General features: G+C 30.3%; 1 protein-coding gene across 1 annotated transcript; it reads right to left on the bottom strand.

Moving 5' to 3' along the window:
* Positions 1–7,370: 7,370 nt before the first annotated feature.
* On the bottom strand, positions 7,371–16,146 carry LOC103490811 (phenylalanine--tRNA ligase alpha subunit, cytoplasmic). The gene is made up of 18 exons (XM_008450513.3): positions 15,862–16,146; positions 15,207–15,329; positions 14,891–14,983; positions 14,629–14,685; positions 13,676–13,731; positions 13,088–13,180; positions 12,876–12,966; positions 11,293–11,330; positions 11,161–11,199; positions 10,574–10,650; positions 10,406–10,490; positions 10,209–10,305; positions 9,698–9,794; positions 8,929–9,000; positions 8,766–8,832; positions 8,558–8,683; positions 7,772–7,826; positions 7,371–7,683 (listed from the first exon to the last, which is right to left on the bottom strand). The coding sequence occupies exons 1-18, from the start codon at positions 16,006–16,008 to the stop codon at positions 7,618–7,620; spliced, it is 1,479 nt and encodes a 492-aa protein (XP_008448735.2). The 5' UTR covers positions 16,009–16,146; the 3' UTR covers positions 7,371–7,617.
* Between the last annotated feature and the right edge of the window lie 333 nt (positions 16,147–16,479).

Here is a 16,479-nt window from a genome sequence, read left to right as displayed (position 1 = left end):
TTAAGTCAATGACCTATTGAACACAATATTAAGTATCTTGTAAAGTTCATACTTTTAAATTTTAATTATAGGTTTAAAATGTCAATATTGATAGAAATAACACAGTAGCGGATCCATAAAATATATTGACAAGGGGCTGACAAACAGAATGACTATTAAGCTACTTACAAGAATTAAAAATTAAATAGTTTTGTTTATATATATTATATAAAGATGATAAAGTTGAGGGGGAGCTCGAGCTCCCTAGGCCTATACTAAATCCGCCATTAATAACAAAGGTTCTTAGTTTTGTTAAATATTTATAAAAATATCAACAAAGTATCGATGGTGATAGATACTTTAGAAAATTTTAAAAATAAATTAAAATTAGTAAATAAATGTTTTAAATGAATTTTAAATAAATTGAGATGTCTATTATTTATATCATATTTGCATCCGTGATAATTTGTTGCTTGTCTTTTTTTCTTTATATTTTATGAATTTTTTATGGTAAAATAAAAATATCGATTCATTTCTTATGTCAATGTCGAAACTGTGAATAAGTACAACAATGGATCAAAAGAGGGAGGAAATAAAATATAAGAAATTGGAAGAGGATGATTGGTTAAAAAGGAAAAGTAACAGAGGGGGGAGGAGGCATGACGTCATGAGGTGGATTGATATAAAGAGTGGATAAGGAGCCTTTCTCTCACGTGATATTCACGTGCTTTTTGTGATTTTTTCTACTTTTCTCTCTCTCTCTCTCTCTCTCTCTCTCTCTCTTCTCAAATATAATTTATTTGTTCAAACAATTTTATTTTTAAAAATTATTTTTGCTCTCTTAATTTCTTTTTTTTTTTTTGTTGTCGTAATTTTCTTCAATTAAAGAAAAACACTTAAATTCATAATTAGTAACTCTTGACTTTAATTTTTAAAATAGACAACTATGATTCTTTTTTAAAATTTTGATTTCTTCATTTTGGGAATCAAGCATCTAAATACCACTTTTTATAGTTTCATTTATTATTTTTTTTTAAATTTAAGATTTATAAAAAACATAAGATTAGTATCGGATATTGGAAAGCACACTAACTAAAATTAAATGAGTTTCGAATTACATGTGAAAAAAAAGCAACAGGTTTGATTAACAATACAATGTTGGATATCTAATGTTATAACAAGACAATTAACAAATGCAACAAAGACGGAGTAACAAAAATAAATAACATATGAGACTTGGTAACAAAGTTAGATGAAGTATACCTAAAAGATGTCGAACAACTTGTCAACAACAAACTTCTATCAGAGACTAGTTCAGCAAAACGATAATTTCAAGAGTTCAGAACCTTAGCACACGAAATACAATCAATCAATCATAATGTCAAAATCCTATGACGAAAACAACAAGGAAAAAGTTCAATGAAACAAACAAAAGATTTTCTTTTTTTTACGGCCAATGACAAAAGTGACAACATGAACACAAAAATGATATTTTAAAGTTTGTTTCTATTTTTTTTTATTATTATTAGTTTGACAACATTTGAGTGGAAGATAATTACAAACATAATATGCTAAATTAGTTCATTTTTATATGTTTAAATTGCTTGTAATTTATTAAAAATGAAAGCTAAAAAATATAATTTAACATAGTTTCAAAAAAAAAAGCTTACGTAAAATAATTAAATTAGTTTGGCTCATCGAAACATAATATGATTAAATAAAATCCTAAACCATTTAAAATTTGTTATATTTTAGTCTTTTTGTGATTTTAAATATTAAAAATTAACCTCCAACGTAATTAAACTCTCTTCTCTTTTAAAAAATTTTAATAATCATATTTTCTTTTTTAGAATGAAAACTATTACTATTTTTCTTTCACTTAAATATAATTAAAATATGTAAACTAAAGGCATGAGAGTACTAAAAAGAGCAATTTTAAAATAGTGTGATATTTTTTTTTAAAAAAAAATCAGTCACAATATTCCATGATGAATAATAATGATAAACAATAAATGGGGTAAAATGGAAAATGGTTGAGTTGAAATTTAGCCATAAAAATAAAAATAAAAAAACTTACCTCATGATTGTGAAAAAGCTAAGTATTTATTTTATAATATTTTTATTCAATTTATTATTGTTATTATTATTATTATTATTATTATTATTATTTGCTAGCTTAAATAGCTTACTCCAAAAGTATTTCATTCAAAAGTAATTTAAAAGGATCTAGTAAAATAAATTTGTATAGTAATAATTAAAAAAAAATTGTTCTTCAAAGAAATCAAAACTTTGAGACAAAAGGCAACAATTCATTAATTCACTATTTGTTAATGCTTATTATAATCAATAATTTTCTTCTTCAATCTTAATTCTCTTTGACCTTGAGTGTTATCATATGCATGATATTCAATTTTTGTCTATATTTTTGTCTACATCGTAATTGAATAATTGTGTTTCTATTACGTTATTAAAAAATTATGAAAAGAAAAAACCGAACGACAAAACGTCGTTAATATGAATATGATACAAAAAATAGATACTTTAATATGTTTACAAAATGTCTAAATTTTCTTTTATCATCAACATTTTATCAAAAGATTTATCGAAATTTCTGTAAGATGAATGACGTTAAAGTCTTCGTTGGCGTCGTATTTTAAATCATGACGGTAAGTTGTTATACGTAATAATAATAATAATAATAATAATAATAAATATATTTAAATATTAGGGAGAATTCGAATATGATTAGACTACGCATCTAACATGTGGCCAATAATGCTTTCAAGACTCTTCAAAGGCCAACATTTTCAAAGAAAAATGAAGAAATTGTATAAAGATATATACATATATAGGAATATGATCTACTTGTGTTCTTAGTAAAATAATTTCCAAGAAACACAGTAAAATGTATTTTTATGAAACTAATTATAATTAACTTCAAATATCTTTTTCAATTTTATTAATACTGTACCCAACAAGACATAGTTTAACTTACTTAGATAGGACACAAGACTATCGATAAAAATGTCAAAAAGTTCAAATCTATCGTTCCTTAATTCTAAAATAATTATTAAATTATTTTTAAAATATAACATGATTTGAAGGTGTTATTTTTAGGTTAGTTAGAAATATCGTTTTCTTTAATCTATATACTTTCAATTGCTTAGTTTTAGATAAATCTTAAATTTAGTAGTTATAGGAAAAAAAAAGTGCAAACTTTTTATAATGAGAAAAACGATAATTGAACGAAATCTAATATTCTAATTTACTTTTTTTTTTTTTTTTTTTTTTTTTTTTTGCCTTCTATGTGTCTAGACGAAAAATCTAAAAATGAGATAACAAAATTGATTAAGCGATAAACGTAGGATATAGTAATAAATCTATGATATGGACAAAAGGAAATGATTACACAATTGAATACGAAAACCGAATTGTTTTGATTTTGAAGAAAAGAAATTTGATAGCATCAATGATTTTACGATCCAAATTAAAGTTAGAAGTTTGAAAGAAAAAAAAGAAAAATCTGTAAATGGGTATAGGAATAGGATGAAATATGTCCCCTAAAATTACTTGATTGAAGACCCACATAGATCATCCTATTGATATATTTGTCCCCTCATTGTAAATGAGAGATTGCAAATTTTCAAAAGCTTCCATCATTTTCAAATGTGAGGTTTAGAATTTTGTCAAACACTTTGGTTTAGGAAATTGTCTATTTATTCTTCATATGTCTCATTATCTTTTTTTGTTCTTTCTTTTTTCTTTGAAATTGGAAAGATTGAGAAGGATTTTATCTTTTAATATAAATATTGTAACTTTATATTTATCTAGACAATAAATTCAAAGATAGGGTTTGTTTGATATTTATATTATATCGTATGCATTTAATTTTTGTGGCAAAAAGTGACCAAGTCTTTTAAAAAATATAACAAAGTAGCAAAATATTTATACTGTCTAAAATAGTTTCGAAAACGGAAAAAACTCACAGACCCACAATGGAAAATATAAAAAATGTCATGATTTGATACATCATCGTTTAGATTTGACTATTGTTTAGTACACGATCATTTAGATTTCATATAGATTTGGCTATCCAAATCTAAATGATTTATTTTTTCAATTCTTTCAATTCTATTATTTAATTTGGTTAAACGATCGTTTAAATTTGGTTACATGATTGCTTAGATTTGACACATGATTGTTTAAATCTAACCGGTTTTTTTTTAAAAAAAATTTGGCACATGATCGTTTAGATTTGGCTGAACGAATTTTTTCAAGATTCTTTTGGTACATGATCGTTTAAATTTGTCAACACGATCGTTTAGATTTGTTTACACGATCATTTATTTTTTCAAGATTTTGTGATATACGATCGTTTAGATTTGTTTACACGATTGTTTACATTTGACTACTCTAATCCAAACGATTTTTTTCGAGATTATTTATACACAATCTTTTAGATTTTGCTATTTTATGTACATGATTGTTTAGATTTGATTATCCAAATTTAAACGACGTAAAAAAATAAAAGGAAAAGAAGAAAGACGATAAAAAGATTAAACGACATAAAAAAAAGAAGAATGACGATGAAAAAAATCGTAGCTAAAAAAATGGAAAACAAGAAAAACAATGGAAAGAAATCATAGCGAATAGGAGAAGAAAGATAAAAGGGCAAACATGAAATATTTAAAAAATGACTAACTTCGTGAGTTTTGTTACCCGAATCATAAATATTTTACATAAATATTTTAGTGTTTTGTTATATTTATAAAATTAACCACAATGGTTGATTTTTCTATATATATAATTATTAGAAGAAAAGTATTTTACATATATATGTCAAATGGTTTGGTCCTACCCATAGACAATATTTTCTACAAGATAAGGTCTATACATATCCACTCTATTTTTTAGGTTCAAATTTTCCTATTAGTTCGTACTAGAATCTTAAACTTAAATAAGTGTCCATTTATGTTGGTATACTATTTTCAGATATAGAAAAACGAACCAAAATATTTATAAAATATAATAAAATTTTAAAGAAAAACTTTCCTAAATATAACACTAAACTATTTATGGACTAAATTTCTTCTTCTCCTGTACTCTTCTGCGATTTCTTCCATCTTTCATTGTTTAGATTTCTTTTTTTTTATTTTTTTTTTGCATTCACTGCATGCATTGTATTGTCTTTCTTCTTTTAAATTTATAACTAATTTATCAATATCTATTAACAATGTTAGTAGACATCGATAAAAGTTTATTAACATTTGTCATTGATAGAATCTAAAATTTAACTGTATTTTATAAATAATTTAAAATTTTCAGCTAGGTAAAAGCTTTCATAATTTAGTATTCCGACAAACTAACGATGTTTGATGCTCACATATGTTGATCATTGGAAAACTTAGCAAAAATTCACAAATATTTACTAAAATTCTATTGAGTGTTGTTTTGCTCTAAAACCTTATCTTCTTTGTAACATAACATGATCTGATCTACTTCTTTTACTTAAACAATCAAAGAAAGGTACGTCTTTCCTTTTTTTTTCTTAAAAAGATAAAGTACATCACTTGTTCATGAACTTTCAATGTGTGATCTTTTTAATTCAATATTTTAGTAGTCTAGATAATTAATGCTCAATTTTAATCTTCAATGTCAAGTTTCAATTTGTTAACTTAAATAAAATAATAAAAAAAAAAAAAAGGAGTTAACCGTATTTTTCGACTAATTTTAGGATAAATATTAATTTATACCTACTAATAATTGTTATATCGATCTATAGGACTGTAGATTTAGCTCACTAATATCATGTGGAAGTCAATTACAACTACAATTTAAAATTATTCAAATATCTGTTTCATGAAATTTATGGTTAGAATAAATGCATAGATGATTCACAAAGAAAAGGTGACGGAGAGTAGAGATTAAATTGATACAACCGTTTATGGAAACAAGTATGATTTATGGATTTTACAAACAAAAAGAATGAAATTCATAGTTATCTAACTCACCAACCCATGGCAATTCAGAGACCAAATCCAAACAAGAAGTTTCTCAACAAAAAATAATACAAATTAAAAGGGTGGTAATTATTGAAGACTCACAAAGGCTTGTAGAGGACTTATCTTTTCCACACACACACACACACAGAAAGCCAAAAAATATATATATATATATATATATATATATATAAACTTACTTTTTGTTTTTATTTTTTTTAATGTTTTCATATCACAAGGATGACAAATGTGTCTTTTAGCTATCAGAGAAGAGAATCAAATTCATCTTTCTTTTTTCTTTTGTTTTCTGTCACTTGATAATAGGGAAAAAGTCATTCATCTACCAAATTTTCTTTTACTGTACATCTGATCTTGTACCCTTTTTGTTTGTTGGGATTTGTATGAGGTGAGCCAACCTCCAAGGGGTCATTTTCATTAAGTATCAATAAATATTAGGCTGTTTATAGGATATCCCTATATAAATGTTACTCCTCCTAGTAGGGTCCTTTTGCCTCCCCAAGTTGGATTAAGTTTTATGGGTAAAAAAAACAGCAATAATTAAATAAATTTATCATTTCATTATTCGTTCGAATCAACACATATTTCCCACATCAATTTTCACATCAACTCAACTGGCTCAACTACACGTCTCAATAACGAGTGTTTAGGACAAAGAGTATAATTGTCAGTTCCAATGTGTCGTTAGCTCCGAACGAAAGAAGTCAACAAAACATAACAATGATGTTTTTTTTACCTATAGAACCTACAAAGCTTCTTAGGTCTAACAACGAGTGCAACTCAGAACTCCAAACTTCCAAACTCCTTAGCCCAAAACCCTACTAAATGTTTAATAAGACCCTAAACTTTTAATTTTATGTCAAACAAGTTCTTTGTATAATATATTTATTTTACCTTTAGACCTAATAAGACCTTTCTTTATTCTACTCCTCAATAGGATCTAGACAAATTTAACTTTTTAAGGCTCCATTAAACATTAAATCTATTTTTTTAAAATCTAAATAGATCAATTAATTTACTAAGAATTTTGAAATATGTCAATAACATACAAAAAAAATTCGAGAAACCAATTGGACATTTTCAAATTTCAAACTTCAAGGACTCATTAGACCTTTTTAAAAAGTCCAAAACTAAAGTGATACAAAAGTATAATTCTATGCATAACTCAACTGGTATAGTACTTATAATATTAAGCTCGAGGTCAAATGTTCGATTTCTTGAAAAAGAAAAAAAATCCAAGTAGCATTTTTCAATCACGGTATCTAAGCGATAAACATTTGGTGAAGCAAATAACCAATCTACATGTGAACTGTCCTCCAAATTGAAATTCCCTTCAAAACTTACAAATAAAAAGAATATGAAACCTCAACGGTATAAACAAGAAATTCAGGTTGCATTTGTTTTTATCAATTAAATTACTATTTGTTCAACAATTCATTAAATGATAGTGTGTGTTACAGAGTGTGGACGGGATGCAATTCGTGTACCTAAGAAGTAAATGAATCGAGTACTTACCCATTCAGAGCACAACTTTAGGGCAGGAGAATTTGATCGATCAAGTTTTCCTTAGGCTGATCAAAACAAAACCAAAATGAAAGATCAAATTGGTGTTTCTTTAGTTCTATTCACTCCGGGCTTCAATTCCGAGGCGGCAGATTGGATTTTTCTTCACTAGACTAAGATCCACCTGGAGAAATATAAGAAGACAGATTCATTCAGTTTACATTGTAATTGATTTTCCAAGGTTGGAGTTAAAGATAAAGTATAAGGGATACCTTGTGGCCGAAAAGATCCCGAATGTTGTCGACACCATACATAATCATGGTTGGTCTGGTTCAAGGACAAGATGAAACAGAAAATAATCATCATTTTATTATTCATTAATTGGATTATACATATTCTATTCATTTTAAATTCTGCTCCATGAACTTTGAAACTTCCAAACTAATCCTTGAGGTATTGACCTTCCCAAATCAATAATTCTATATAGTTCAAAATATTGTACTTTTTTTTTTCTTTTTTCAAATTTATTTAGTGTTTGTTTCACACTTTTGTTTATCCACTTTTTAGGGATGAGAAACTGTAATGTTTCTTTAGAAAATATGTAAACTATTGAAAAGAAAAGATAAGAAATAAACATAAAATTCAAAAACCAAATAGGTACCAAACAAGATCTTAAATTAGTTTTAGGTTAATAGCAATGAACAATATTTTTAAAAAAATTGAAAATATAGCAAAATCTATTGATGTGGACTTTATGATTGATAAACTTCTATCCATCAATGCAATCTATTACTTATGAATTTTGTGAGTTAGATCAAAATTTAGCTATATCTACAAATTCCTTTGCATAGTGCTATATTTGTTAAATTTTAGGAAAGGCTTCAAGAATCAAAATGAAACTTTAAGAACCCAATTGTTGAAAACTAATAAACAAAAGTTGATTAAATAATAAATATCAGAGCGCAAACCTCATGAAAGTTACTCGTGTGGCAACCACACAGCTGGGGGCAAGCAAAAAATAAATTTATTTGGAATTTAATAGGACACGAGAATCTTACCTCTCAAGTGAAAGACCCCATGCAATGATACGGGCATCCTCTGGAAATCCCATAGGAAGCAGCATTTCGGGTCTGAACATTCCTGAATTTCCAACTTCCACCCATTTCTTAAAGCCTTCATGATAACTGAAAAATATAACGCATCAAACATTAGGAGCGGTGAAACTAACATAACAGCAATTATAAAGAAATTCAATCATTTCGTCACCTGAAAATTTCCATGCTGGGTTCCGTATACGGGTTATACGCGGGCTTGAAGCGTAGTTTGGACATGCCTGAAAGTAGAATATGCAGTTAAAGTATCCAATTGTTTCCTTACAAAGATTATTAGGCATATATAGATCAACATTTTACTACTATTTTATTGTTACCTAGACGAGAGAAGAAGTCATACAACACTCCAATCAAGTCTCCAAGAGTAAGTCCTTGACCACATATCAACCCTAAAAACCAGAGGCAAATATTTATATTTGCGATTGAATGTTGAAAACTGAGAATTTAAGGATATTGGTCATTGTCAACACACACACATACCAGTCCGTAAACTTTTGTTTACCTTATATGAAAGAATAAAGTTATAATTTCCTATTCAAAAATCTCTATAAAAACAGTATATAATTGAACTTTAAATTAGTAGCTCAACATGTTGAATAGATAGATAGTAGATATGAATAAATGGAATCGTCTCTCCATTGTTTCAACTCTGTTTTTTATCACATTTGTAAATGATTGTCCAGAATAGTATTTGTAGTTTTTTTAGAGATGAAATATTTTATTGAATAAATGAAATAACGAGATCCCAAAGCACCTACAGGTGAACACTTGTAATGTTTTCTTTTAGAACATTTATAAATTAGTTGATTGAAAAGCTAAAAGATTTTGTTGAATGAGAAACCAAGCTTTCATTGAAAATGATGTAAAAAGATGCACGATGTTTTGAGAATATACTTAAAAAGAATGAAAGAGGAACTAGAAATTCACCTTTCATCGCAATTTATATTCTATGATATTTATATTTCCATTGTTATATCCTTTTCAAAAGAAAATATTATTATATAGATGGAGTTAAAATTGAGAATTGAAAAATGTTCAAACGTATTATATCATAACCCAATAATGTATTTGCCAATTCATAAATACCTTCTATCTGGTGAAATTCAGCAAGATGGGTTCGATCTACCGCTTCATTTCGAAAAACACGGTCTATTGAGAAATACTTTTTGGGAGCAAATGGTTTCTGTGAACAAGTATTGAGACGAAAGAAGATTTCAAGAACACACATTGACCAGATAATTTGGGGGCAAATGAGAAAATAACAATAGGATGAAATTGTAAACTGATCAAAGACAAAGAACAAGTAAACCAGCACACAGAAATCATCTACTCTAGATGTCGAACTCAGTGATTTAACAAATAAATGATGCTATTCTTCCTCTCTCTCTCTCTCTCTCTCTCTCTCTCTCTCTGATTCATTGAACCATTCATTTATAGAAGAGGGCTAACTACTTGTTACATCAGAAAAGTACATGACTCTCCAAGTTCCTACGTCCCAATGTTCAGTGTTTAATAATGAATGCTGACCAGCAGTGATTAAATTATTAATCAAAAGCTACTTGGAAGTTAAAATACAAAACATCAACTGACGTCTTACCTGTGCAAGCATATATAACATCCTGGAGGTCACTGCAGTTGTATGAGTTCGCAATAGGTTCTTATTCGCTTCCTCTCTTTTCCAATTATATCCATATCTGAAAGAGACGATAATGAAAATAAGCACTTAAAATGGGGGAAAATCTCTGGAATAATCAAACAAAGAAAGGTGAAGTTTTAAAGAACAGAATATCACACCCTTTGGAACCATAACCACCAGTCTCATGGACCTGCTTTACCCGCTCCACATAATCTTCCGGAAGTTCCCTTGTGGTGGAAGGAGCTACAGATGTAACACCAAATAACTACGAGGGGGAAAAATCCGAACATAAAAACTTTGTGAAACTGAGAAATCACAGAAGAAACCTTTCAAGAAGAAAGTATCATGTGCATCTCGGGCAGGGTGTTGTTGTGGTTGGAATAATGCATCAAAGTTCCAGAAGCTGTGCGCACAAAAGAGAAAGAAAAGCTAATAAGATTTTTGATAAGATATTCAGGCAAGTCGCATTTCCTTTTCCAATTGAAACACCTTAGATTCAAAGTGCAAGCTCAAATGTCAATGCACGTACATATACAGTTCAAAAATTACAAGAAACAAAACTTTCATTATCCAAAGAGATTGACAAAAGAGGAGGAGAGATTATAAATCCCCCGTCCCCAAGCTTCAGAGGGTTAAAAAAATCCTCAATAGCCATAGGTAGAATATATGAGTAAAATGGCAATGATGTATGTATAGAGTTCATATAAACATACATTATTGTATGAACTAGACAAGTGTGCTTTTAAAAAAATGTTCGAGGAATCTAGCCTTTTAATTTACATCACAATAATTCAATTAAAGTCTATACCGAGGGCAAAACAAAAAATATAATAAACTTTTGTATAGCCATTTTCAAGATAACTATGGATGTAAAATGTATCGGTTGAGAAGGGAAGCAGGGGAGCACTCCTACCTGCTCTCAACATAGTTATTGGTAGGCATCTCTTCAAACCTGAAATCAGACACAAAATATAGGTCTACATCTGTAAAGTTCTGTTTAAACAAAAAATGTAATAAGAAGATAAGCACAATAAAAATCACGTACCCCATTTGACGGAAAATATTTTTTATTTGCTGTCGAACCTAAAAGTTCAAAAAATATTCAGTCAAAAGGAGCAAAAGTTTATTGTATCCGGTGTTAAATGCCCAAGGCGCGCAATGGCCCTCTGGAGCTTAGGCGCAAGGCGCACAAAAAAGTGCGGGCTTTTTTTTGTGAGCGCACTACATATGAAAATATTACATTAAAAAGAGAAAGCATAATTGAAGTGAAGATATGGAAAAAGAAAACCTAAAACACAAGAATTTTTGCATTTAGGCTTATCAAACTTCATTCTTCTGGTTAACAAAAATAGGAAAACCCTTAATAACTACTTTCTTAAAAAAAATGAAAAATCCCCAAAAGGGTTTTGTGAGCCTCGCCTTAAACGAGGCGCTAAATGTCGCAACCATAGCCTTTCAAACACAATTGTGCGACAATTGTTCTGTTCAGTCAACAAGTCAGCCGTATAAAATTCGAAAATCGCGGACAAACTCGCGATATAATGTAGCCTCCCTTCACATTCTTGAGGAAATTGTTTTATAAAATGTGAGAGGGAACGAAAATCATTGAAAACATCATAAGTGAAAGCATTGAAGACTGTCAATTGCACAGAGAAGCTTAGCTTGCAAAGAGTGCGACAAGGCTTGGTCGAGGATTCAACTACTATGGCTTCCCTATAGTACATTTTGAACATTTTTAACCTTGGCAGGCTTGCATATGAAAATGTTGAAACATCACCCTAGGTCGGCGACATAAAAAGGAAAGCAATAGACTAAACTACGTACAAGATATAAAGACAAAGTGATTTGGAGGCATTTGGGCATGCAGCCATAGGCAAACAACGTGTTGGACAAGCATGCTCATGACACTAGACCTACGCCTTGAGCCTAGGTGTGCGCCCGAGAGGGGCTTTTTAAAACATTGGTTGTATCTAAATTTCATGTTTCCCTACGGACTTCAATTTAGAAGATCTTTGGTAACTATTTTCAAGGCTCTATTTTGTACACTTCGAGTCACTTTTTTTAGTTGGGCTCCACTATCGTGGACCGTATTATTGACTTAAAGATGTGTATAGACAGAAGGCACAATGCATCAAAGAATTAGACTCTATGAATGCTGAAATGAAAATTTACAACCTAGTCAAATTAGTTTAAGGAATATTGGAAGGTGTGAATCATGATCGAAGAAGAATCGGGTCATGTCAACTATCAATCTGCCTGTCCCTGTGCCTAAGTTCAAAGTGCAATGGTTGCAAAGTATTTTTTAAGAAAAAACAAGCATTTCCTTGATTACAAAAAAGGAAGAAAAATGTTCAACTATGCAATATCTTAAAGGGAAAGAAAATGAAACAAGAACCAAAAGAACCAAACGATATGACTATCAAATGTGTAAATTAAAGTTCTTACTAAGGAATTCATTATCCATATCTAAAAATATTGTAAGATTTTACTTTTAGGCTAATTTGATTGATACTGGCATGATCATAAGCATTCGATCATGTCCTTCCTAAACTGGTTTAACATAACTAATAAATGTCTACTTAAAAGAAGGATTTTCATTTTTTTCAAAACACAAAAGTGTATTCTTACCTTGAGCAATGGATGCAGATGACCACATAAAAGGGGCTGACCTTTGGCATTAAAGTTATACTCTTTGAATTCTAGTTCCCTCCAGTCTCCCCTAGACAGTGCAAAATATGAAGTAAAACTTTTTAGAGATGAATTGAGAGCAATTGTGTTACTAAAGCATAATGTCATAAAATAACATCCATGCAAAAAACAAGAATAGGCAAACAGCGAACCTTTGAAGATTTTCTCGTGTCAAATCTGTAGCAACCTTTTTTCTTCTTGGAGCATAATTTGAACCTCTCCTCACTAAATAGCCTTTCCATGTTCTAGAGAAAGTTAAAATAGACATTTTAGGATAACAAACAGATGAACCCTCTATCTTGTGTTAAAAACACATTGAGAGGTTAAAGCTTCTTAAAATATAGACAATTTTCAGATTTTTCTAATTCCTAATTTTTAAATTGAACTCCGCTTTTGTGGTTTATCGTGGGCTCTTTTTGTGGTATCTTTTTGTATACCCCTATATATCCTTTTGTTTACCCCTATGAAAGCTCATTCCTTACCAGTGAAAACATAGAACAGAAGCAAAGCCCAGTCCAATTATTACGAAAATGGTCCAAAGTTAAAGTAGAGTAGATATATTAACCAACCCAAAGAAAATTTATCCACATTGGGAATGTAGTCCCATCTCTGATAAAGAAACCAAACACAGAAGTCCACACGTCTAACACACTAAACAAGAGGAACATAATATCTTTTCAATGTGTTTAAATATCTGTTTGAAAAAAAAAGGAGTGAACGGGAGAAGGTATGATCATTACTGTGATACAATCAACTTTCTCGCTTTGAGAGCCTTCACGTCTTCATCGTAAATTTCCTGATACAAAATATGAAATCGTTAGTTAATGCTACTCTACACCAAAATATTCGAAAATTATTAAAGAAAAAACACAACAGTCTAGAGAACAGTGGTGATGATGTAGATATCCAAACCTCCAAAGATTTGAATTAATTTTTTTTTTCTTTACATTGACAATACTATTTATGGAAAAGCAATCAGGATCCACGATCCAAACATCTTTGGTAGTACAGTGGGATCAATTTAAGGGTTATTCTTTCCCTTTGAAAAGAAATAGTTATATACCTTATACTGGTTCAAAACAAGTTTACAAAGTAGAAGGATGAAATAACCTCCATACTGGACAGGCAGGTTTCTTTTTCTCTCTCTAATTGACGTGTATAATGAAGAAGTAAATTAAAAAAAAATCTAGAAACAGTATAACATATTGAAACACTTTGATGATGCTCTCAAAACTTTCTTACAACTTGAGAAAGTTTAAAATGTAAATGGAGTTATATATAGTACGTTATCAATTCAGTCTCCCAAATTTTAAAAGCATGCAGATAAAGAGGCAAAACCAAAAGCTTAAGAAGAAAATTGAACTATTTGCATGGTGAACAATAACATTATGCGAAAGGACAATCTAGTTCTTAACAACATATTGGTCAATAGGCATGACAAATTTCTCAACCAAAAAGAAAAAACAAAGTCATTACATCTCAAACTCCCATCATCGAAGGGTATCACTTCCCAGCCAATTAGTACCAAATGAACCAATGTTAAGCTCTCTTTATAACACTTTCCAACCCCTTCCTAGAGATACAGTGGGAACATAAACCAGAAATAAATGAAACACATTATTGAAGTTTCAACATCGAACATCCAATAATATGGGATATATGAAACAAATGGATCGTGTAAACCAATAATCACCTTTCCATCTTTTATCTGTAGAAGTAAGTTTTTCACCTTATCTTCAACATGATGAACCTACAGCAAAACAAGCTAATAAGTAACCACAAAAAATATAAAACTGCTTTAATAACAATATCTAAGCTAGAAAATAAAACTGGAGTCAACTTAATTCATGTCATGTGCCAGTTACAATAGTCTAATCATTCATACAATTCCAACACTTGAGATCATTTTTATCAATATTTTGATACCGAACTCCCACAAAATGAAAGTGCCTAACCTTACGAGATATCATTTGCTTCCCCATTTCAACCCATTTGTTTTTTGCTGCTTGAGCACAGCCGATTTTGAAAATGGATGGACCCAGCTTTTTCTGCACAAACAGATCAGTTGCACGTGAGCAACAAACAGTTTCATCACTAACATACATTCAAATCCCCAAGTGCAAAATTGCAAGCAAAAAATTAAAAAGAAAATGCCTAATTTCCTTCCCCAATAGCACTCAGAACATCAACCTCACAAATGAAAAGAGTAAATTGAGATAATTCTCAGACTCTACGTCAAACCGCAATAAATATCCATGATTACGATATTACCTGTAGTTCTTCCCTTGGAATTCCCTCAGGTGGAATTGCCAGAAATAGCTGCATCTCAGGTGATCCTGTGGCAGTATATGTCTCGCCTTCGTTAGTTAGAACCCATTTCTCCATCTTAATATCCTGAAAATCACTCCAAAAGGCAGATGTGATCAATTAATGAACTTGCAGTCCAAGAATTCATGCAAACATAAAGCTATTCGTATATAAAGTAGCCAAAGACCATTAAACACCGGAAAGCCGACTCAAAACTAACAACCGTCTGCAAATGGTTAACCAATCAAACATTCAGCAACAATCAACCAAACAAGATGTTTGAATTGGTAAATTGACTGCTTGACGAGTCATAAACAATTGTATTTATAATCAACCACACACCAAAAAGATACAGAACAGACGACAAAGCTTAAGTAAGAAAAACAGACTTCAACACGCTCAAATTATACATAGAGATTGAGGACCAAGCAAATGCAAATGATTTGCAAGCAATGATAAGTAATACACCGGCCAAATCGTCCTTTCCAGCTAAAACTAAACTCAAACAAACAACCTAAAGCTAGTTAACATCTTGCTAAACTAGGAATTCAAAGAAGGAGGAAGGAAGATATATGATTAAAAACGAAAACGATAAGTTAGGAAAAAGAAGCAAACATACTTCAGCATCGACGTATCGGAAGCCATTGAGACTCTTGATAACGTTGACGACCTCATTGTGATCGAGTCCAAACTCGTCGGCGAATCGGCCTGAATCGGAGATTTCGGGGTTCTTCTCGAGGTAACCGAGAATTGCTTCCTCCGCCATGTGTGTGTGTGTTTGTGGATGGTTTCGCGGCGGCTTTCTTCAAAAGCTAAGAAGCCGAGCAGCTGCAGTTCGTCTATGGCTTCTCTAACGCAAATTTTGCTTACAGAAGCCCTGAATTTGGTTTGACGGCATAATCAGTGGGACATCTTCATTGAGAATTTTTGGGAAATGACGCGACTCGCTTCTTGGGCTTCGGCCTAATATTGTTGGGCCTTTTACGAAGATTGTAAATGGGCCGGTAACCGGCCCATTGACATGGGTTCAAATCTGTATATTCTAAGAAAATTGTTAGAGTTCGAATATGAAAATGAGATTCAAAATATTAAGCCTGTATAGCAACCATTTTTTAAAAATTTGTAAAAATAGTAAAATCTATCCGAATCAATCACAATTGACTTTTAAGAAAGTCTACGATGATAGAATTCGTAAAATTATTGCTCATTATAATTAAAAAAAAATTATAACGAGTAG

This window comes from Cucumis melo, chromosome 6 (genome assembly GCF_025177605.1).
Source record: "Cucumis melo cultivar AY chromosome 6, USDA_Cmelo_AY_1.0, whole genome shotgun sequence".
NCBI lineage: Eukaryota > Viridiplantae > Streptophyta > Magnoliopsida > Cucurbitales > Cucurbitaceae > Cucumis > Cucumis melo.
The sequence above is the reverse complement of the archived record's forward strand: the minus strand, read 5'-3'. Positions and strand labels throughout refer to the sequence as shown.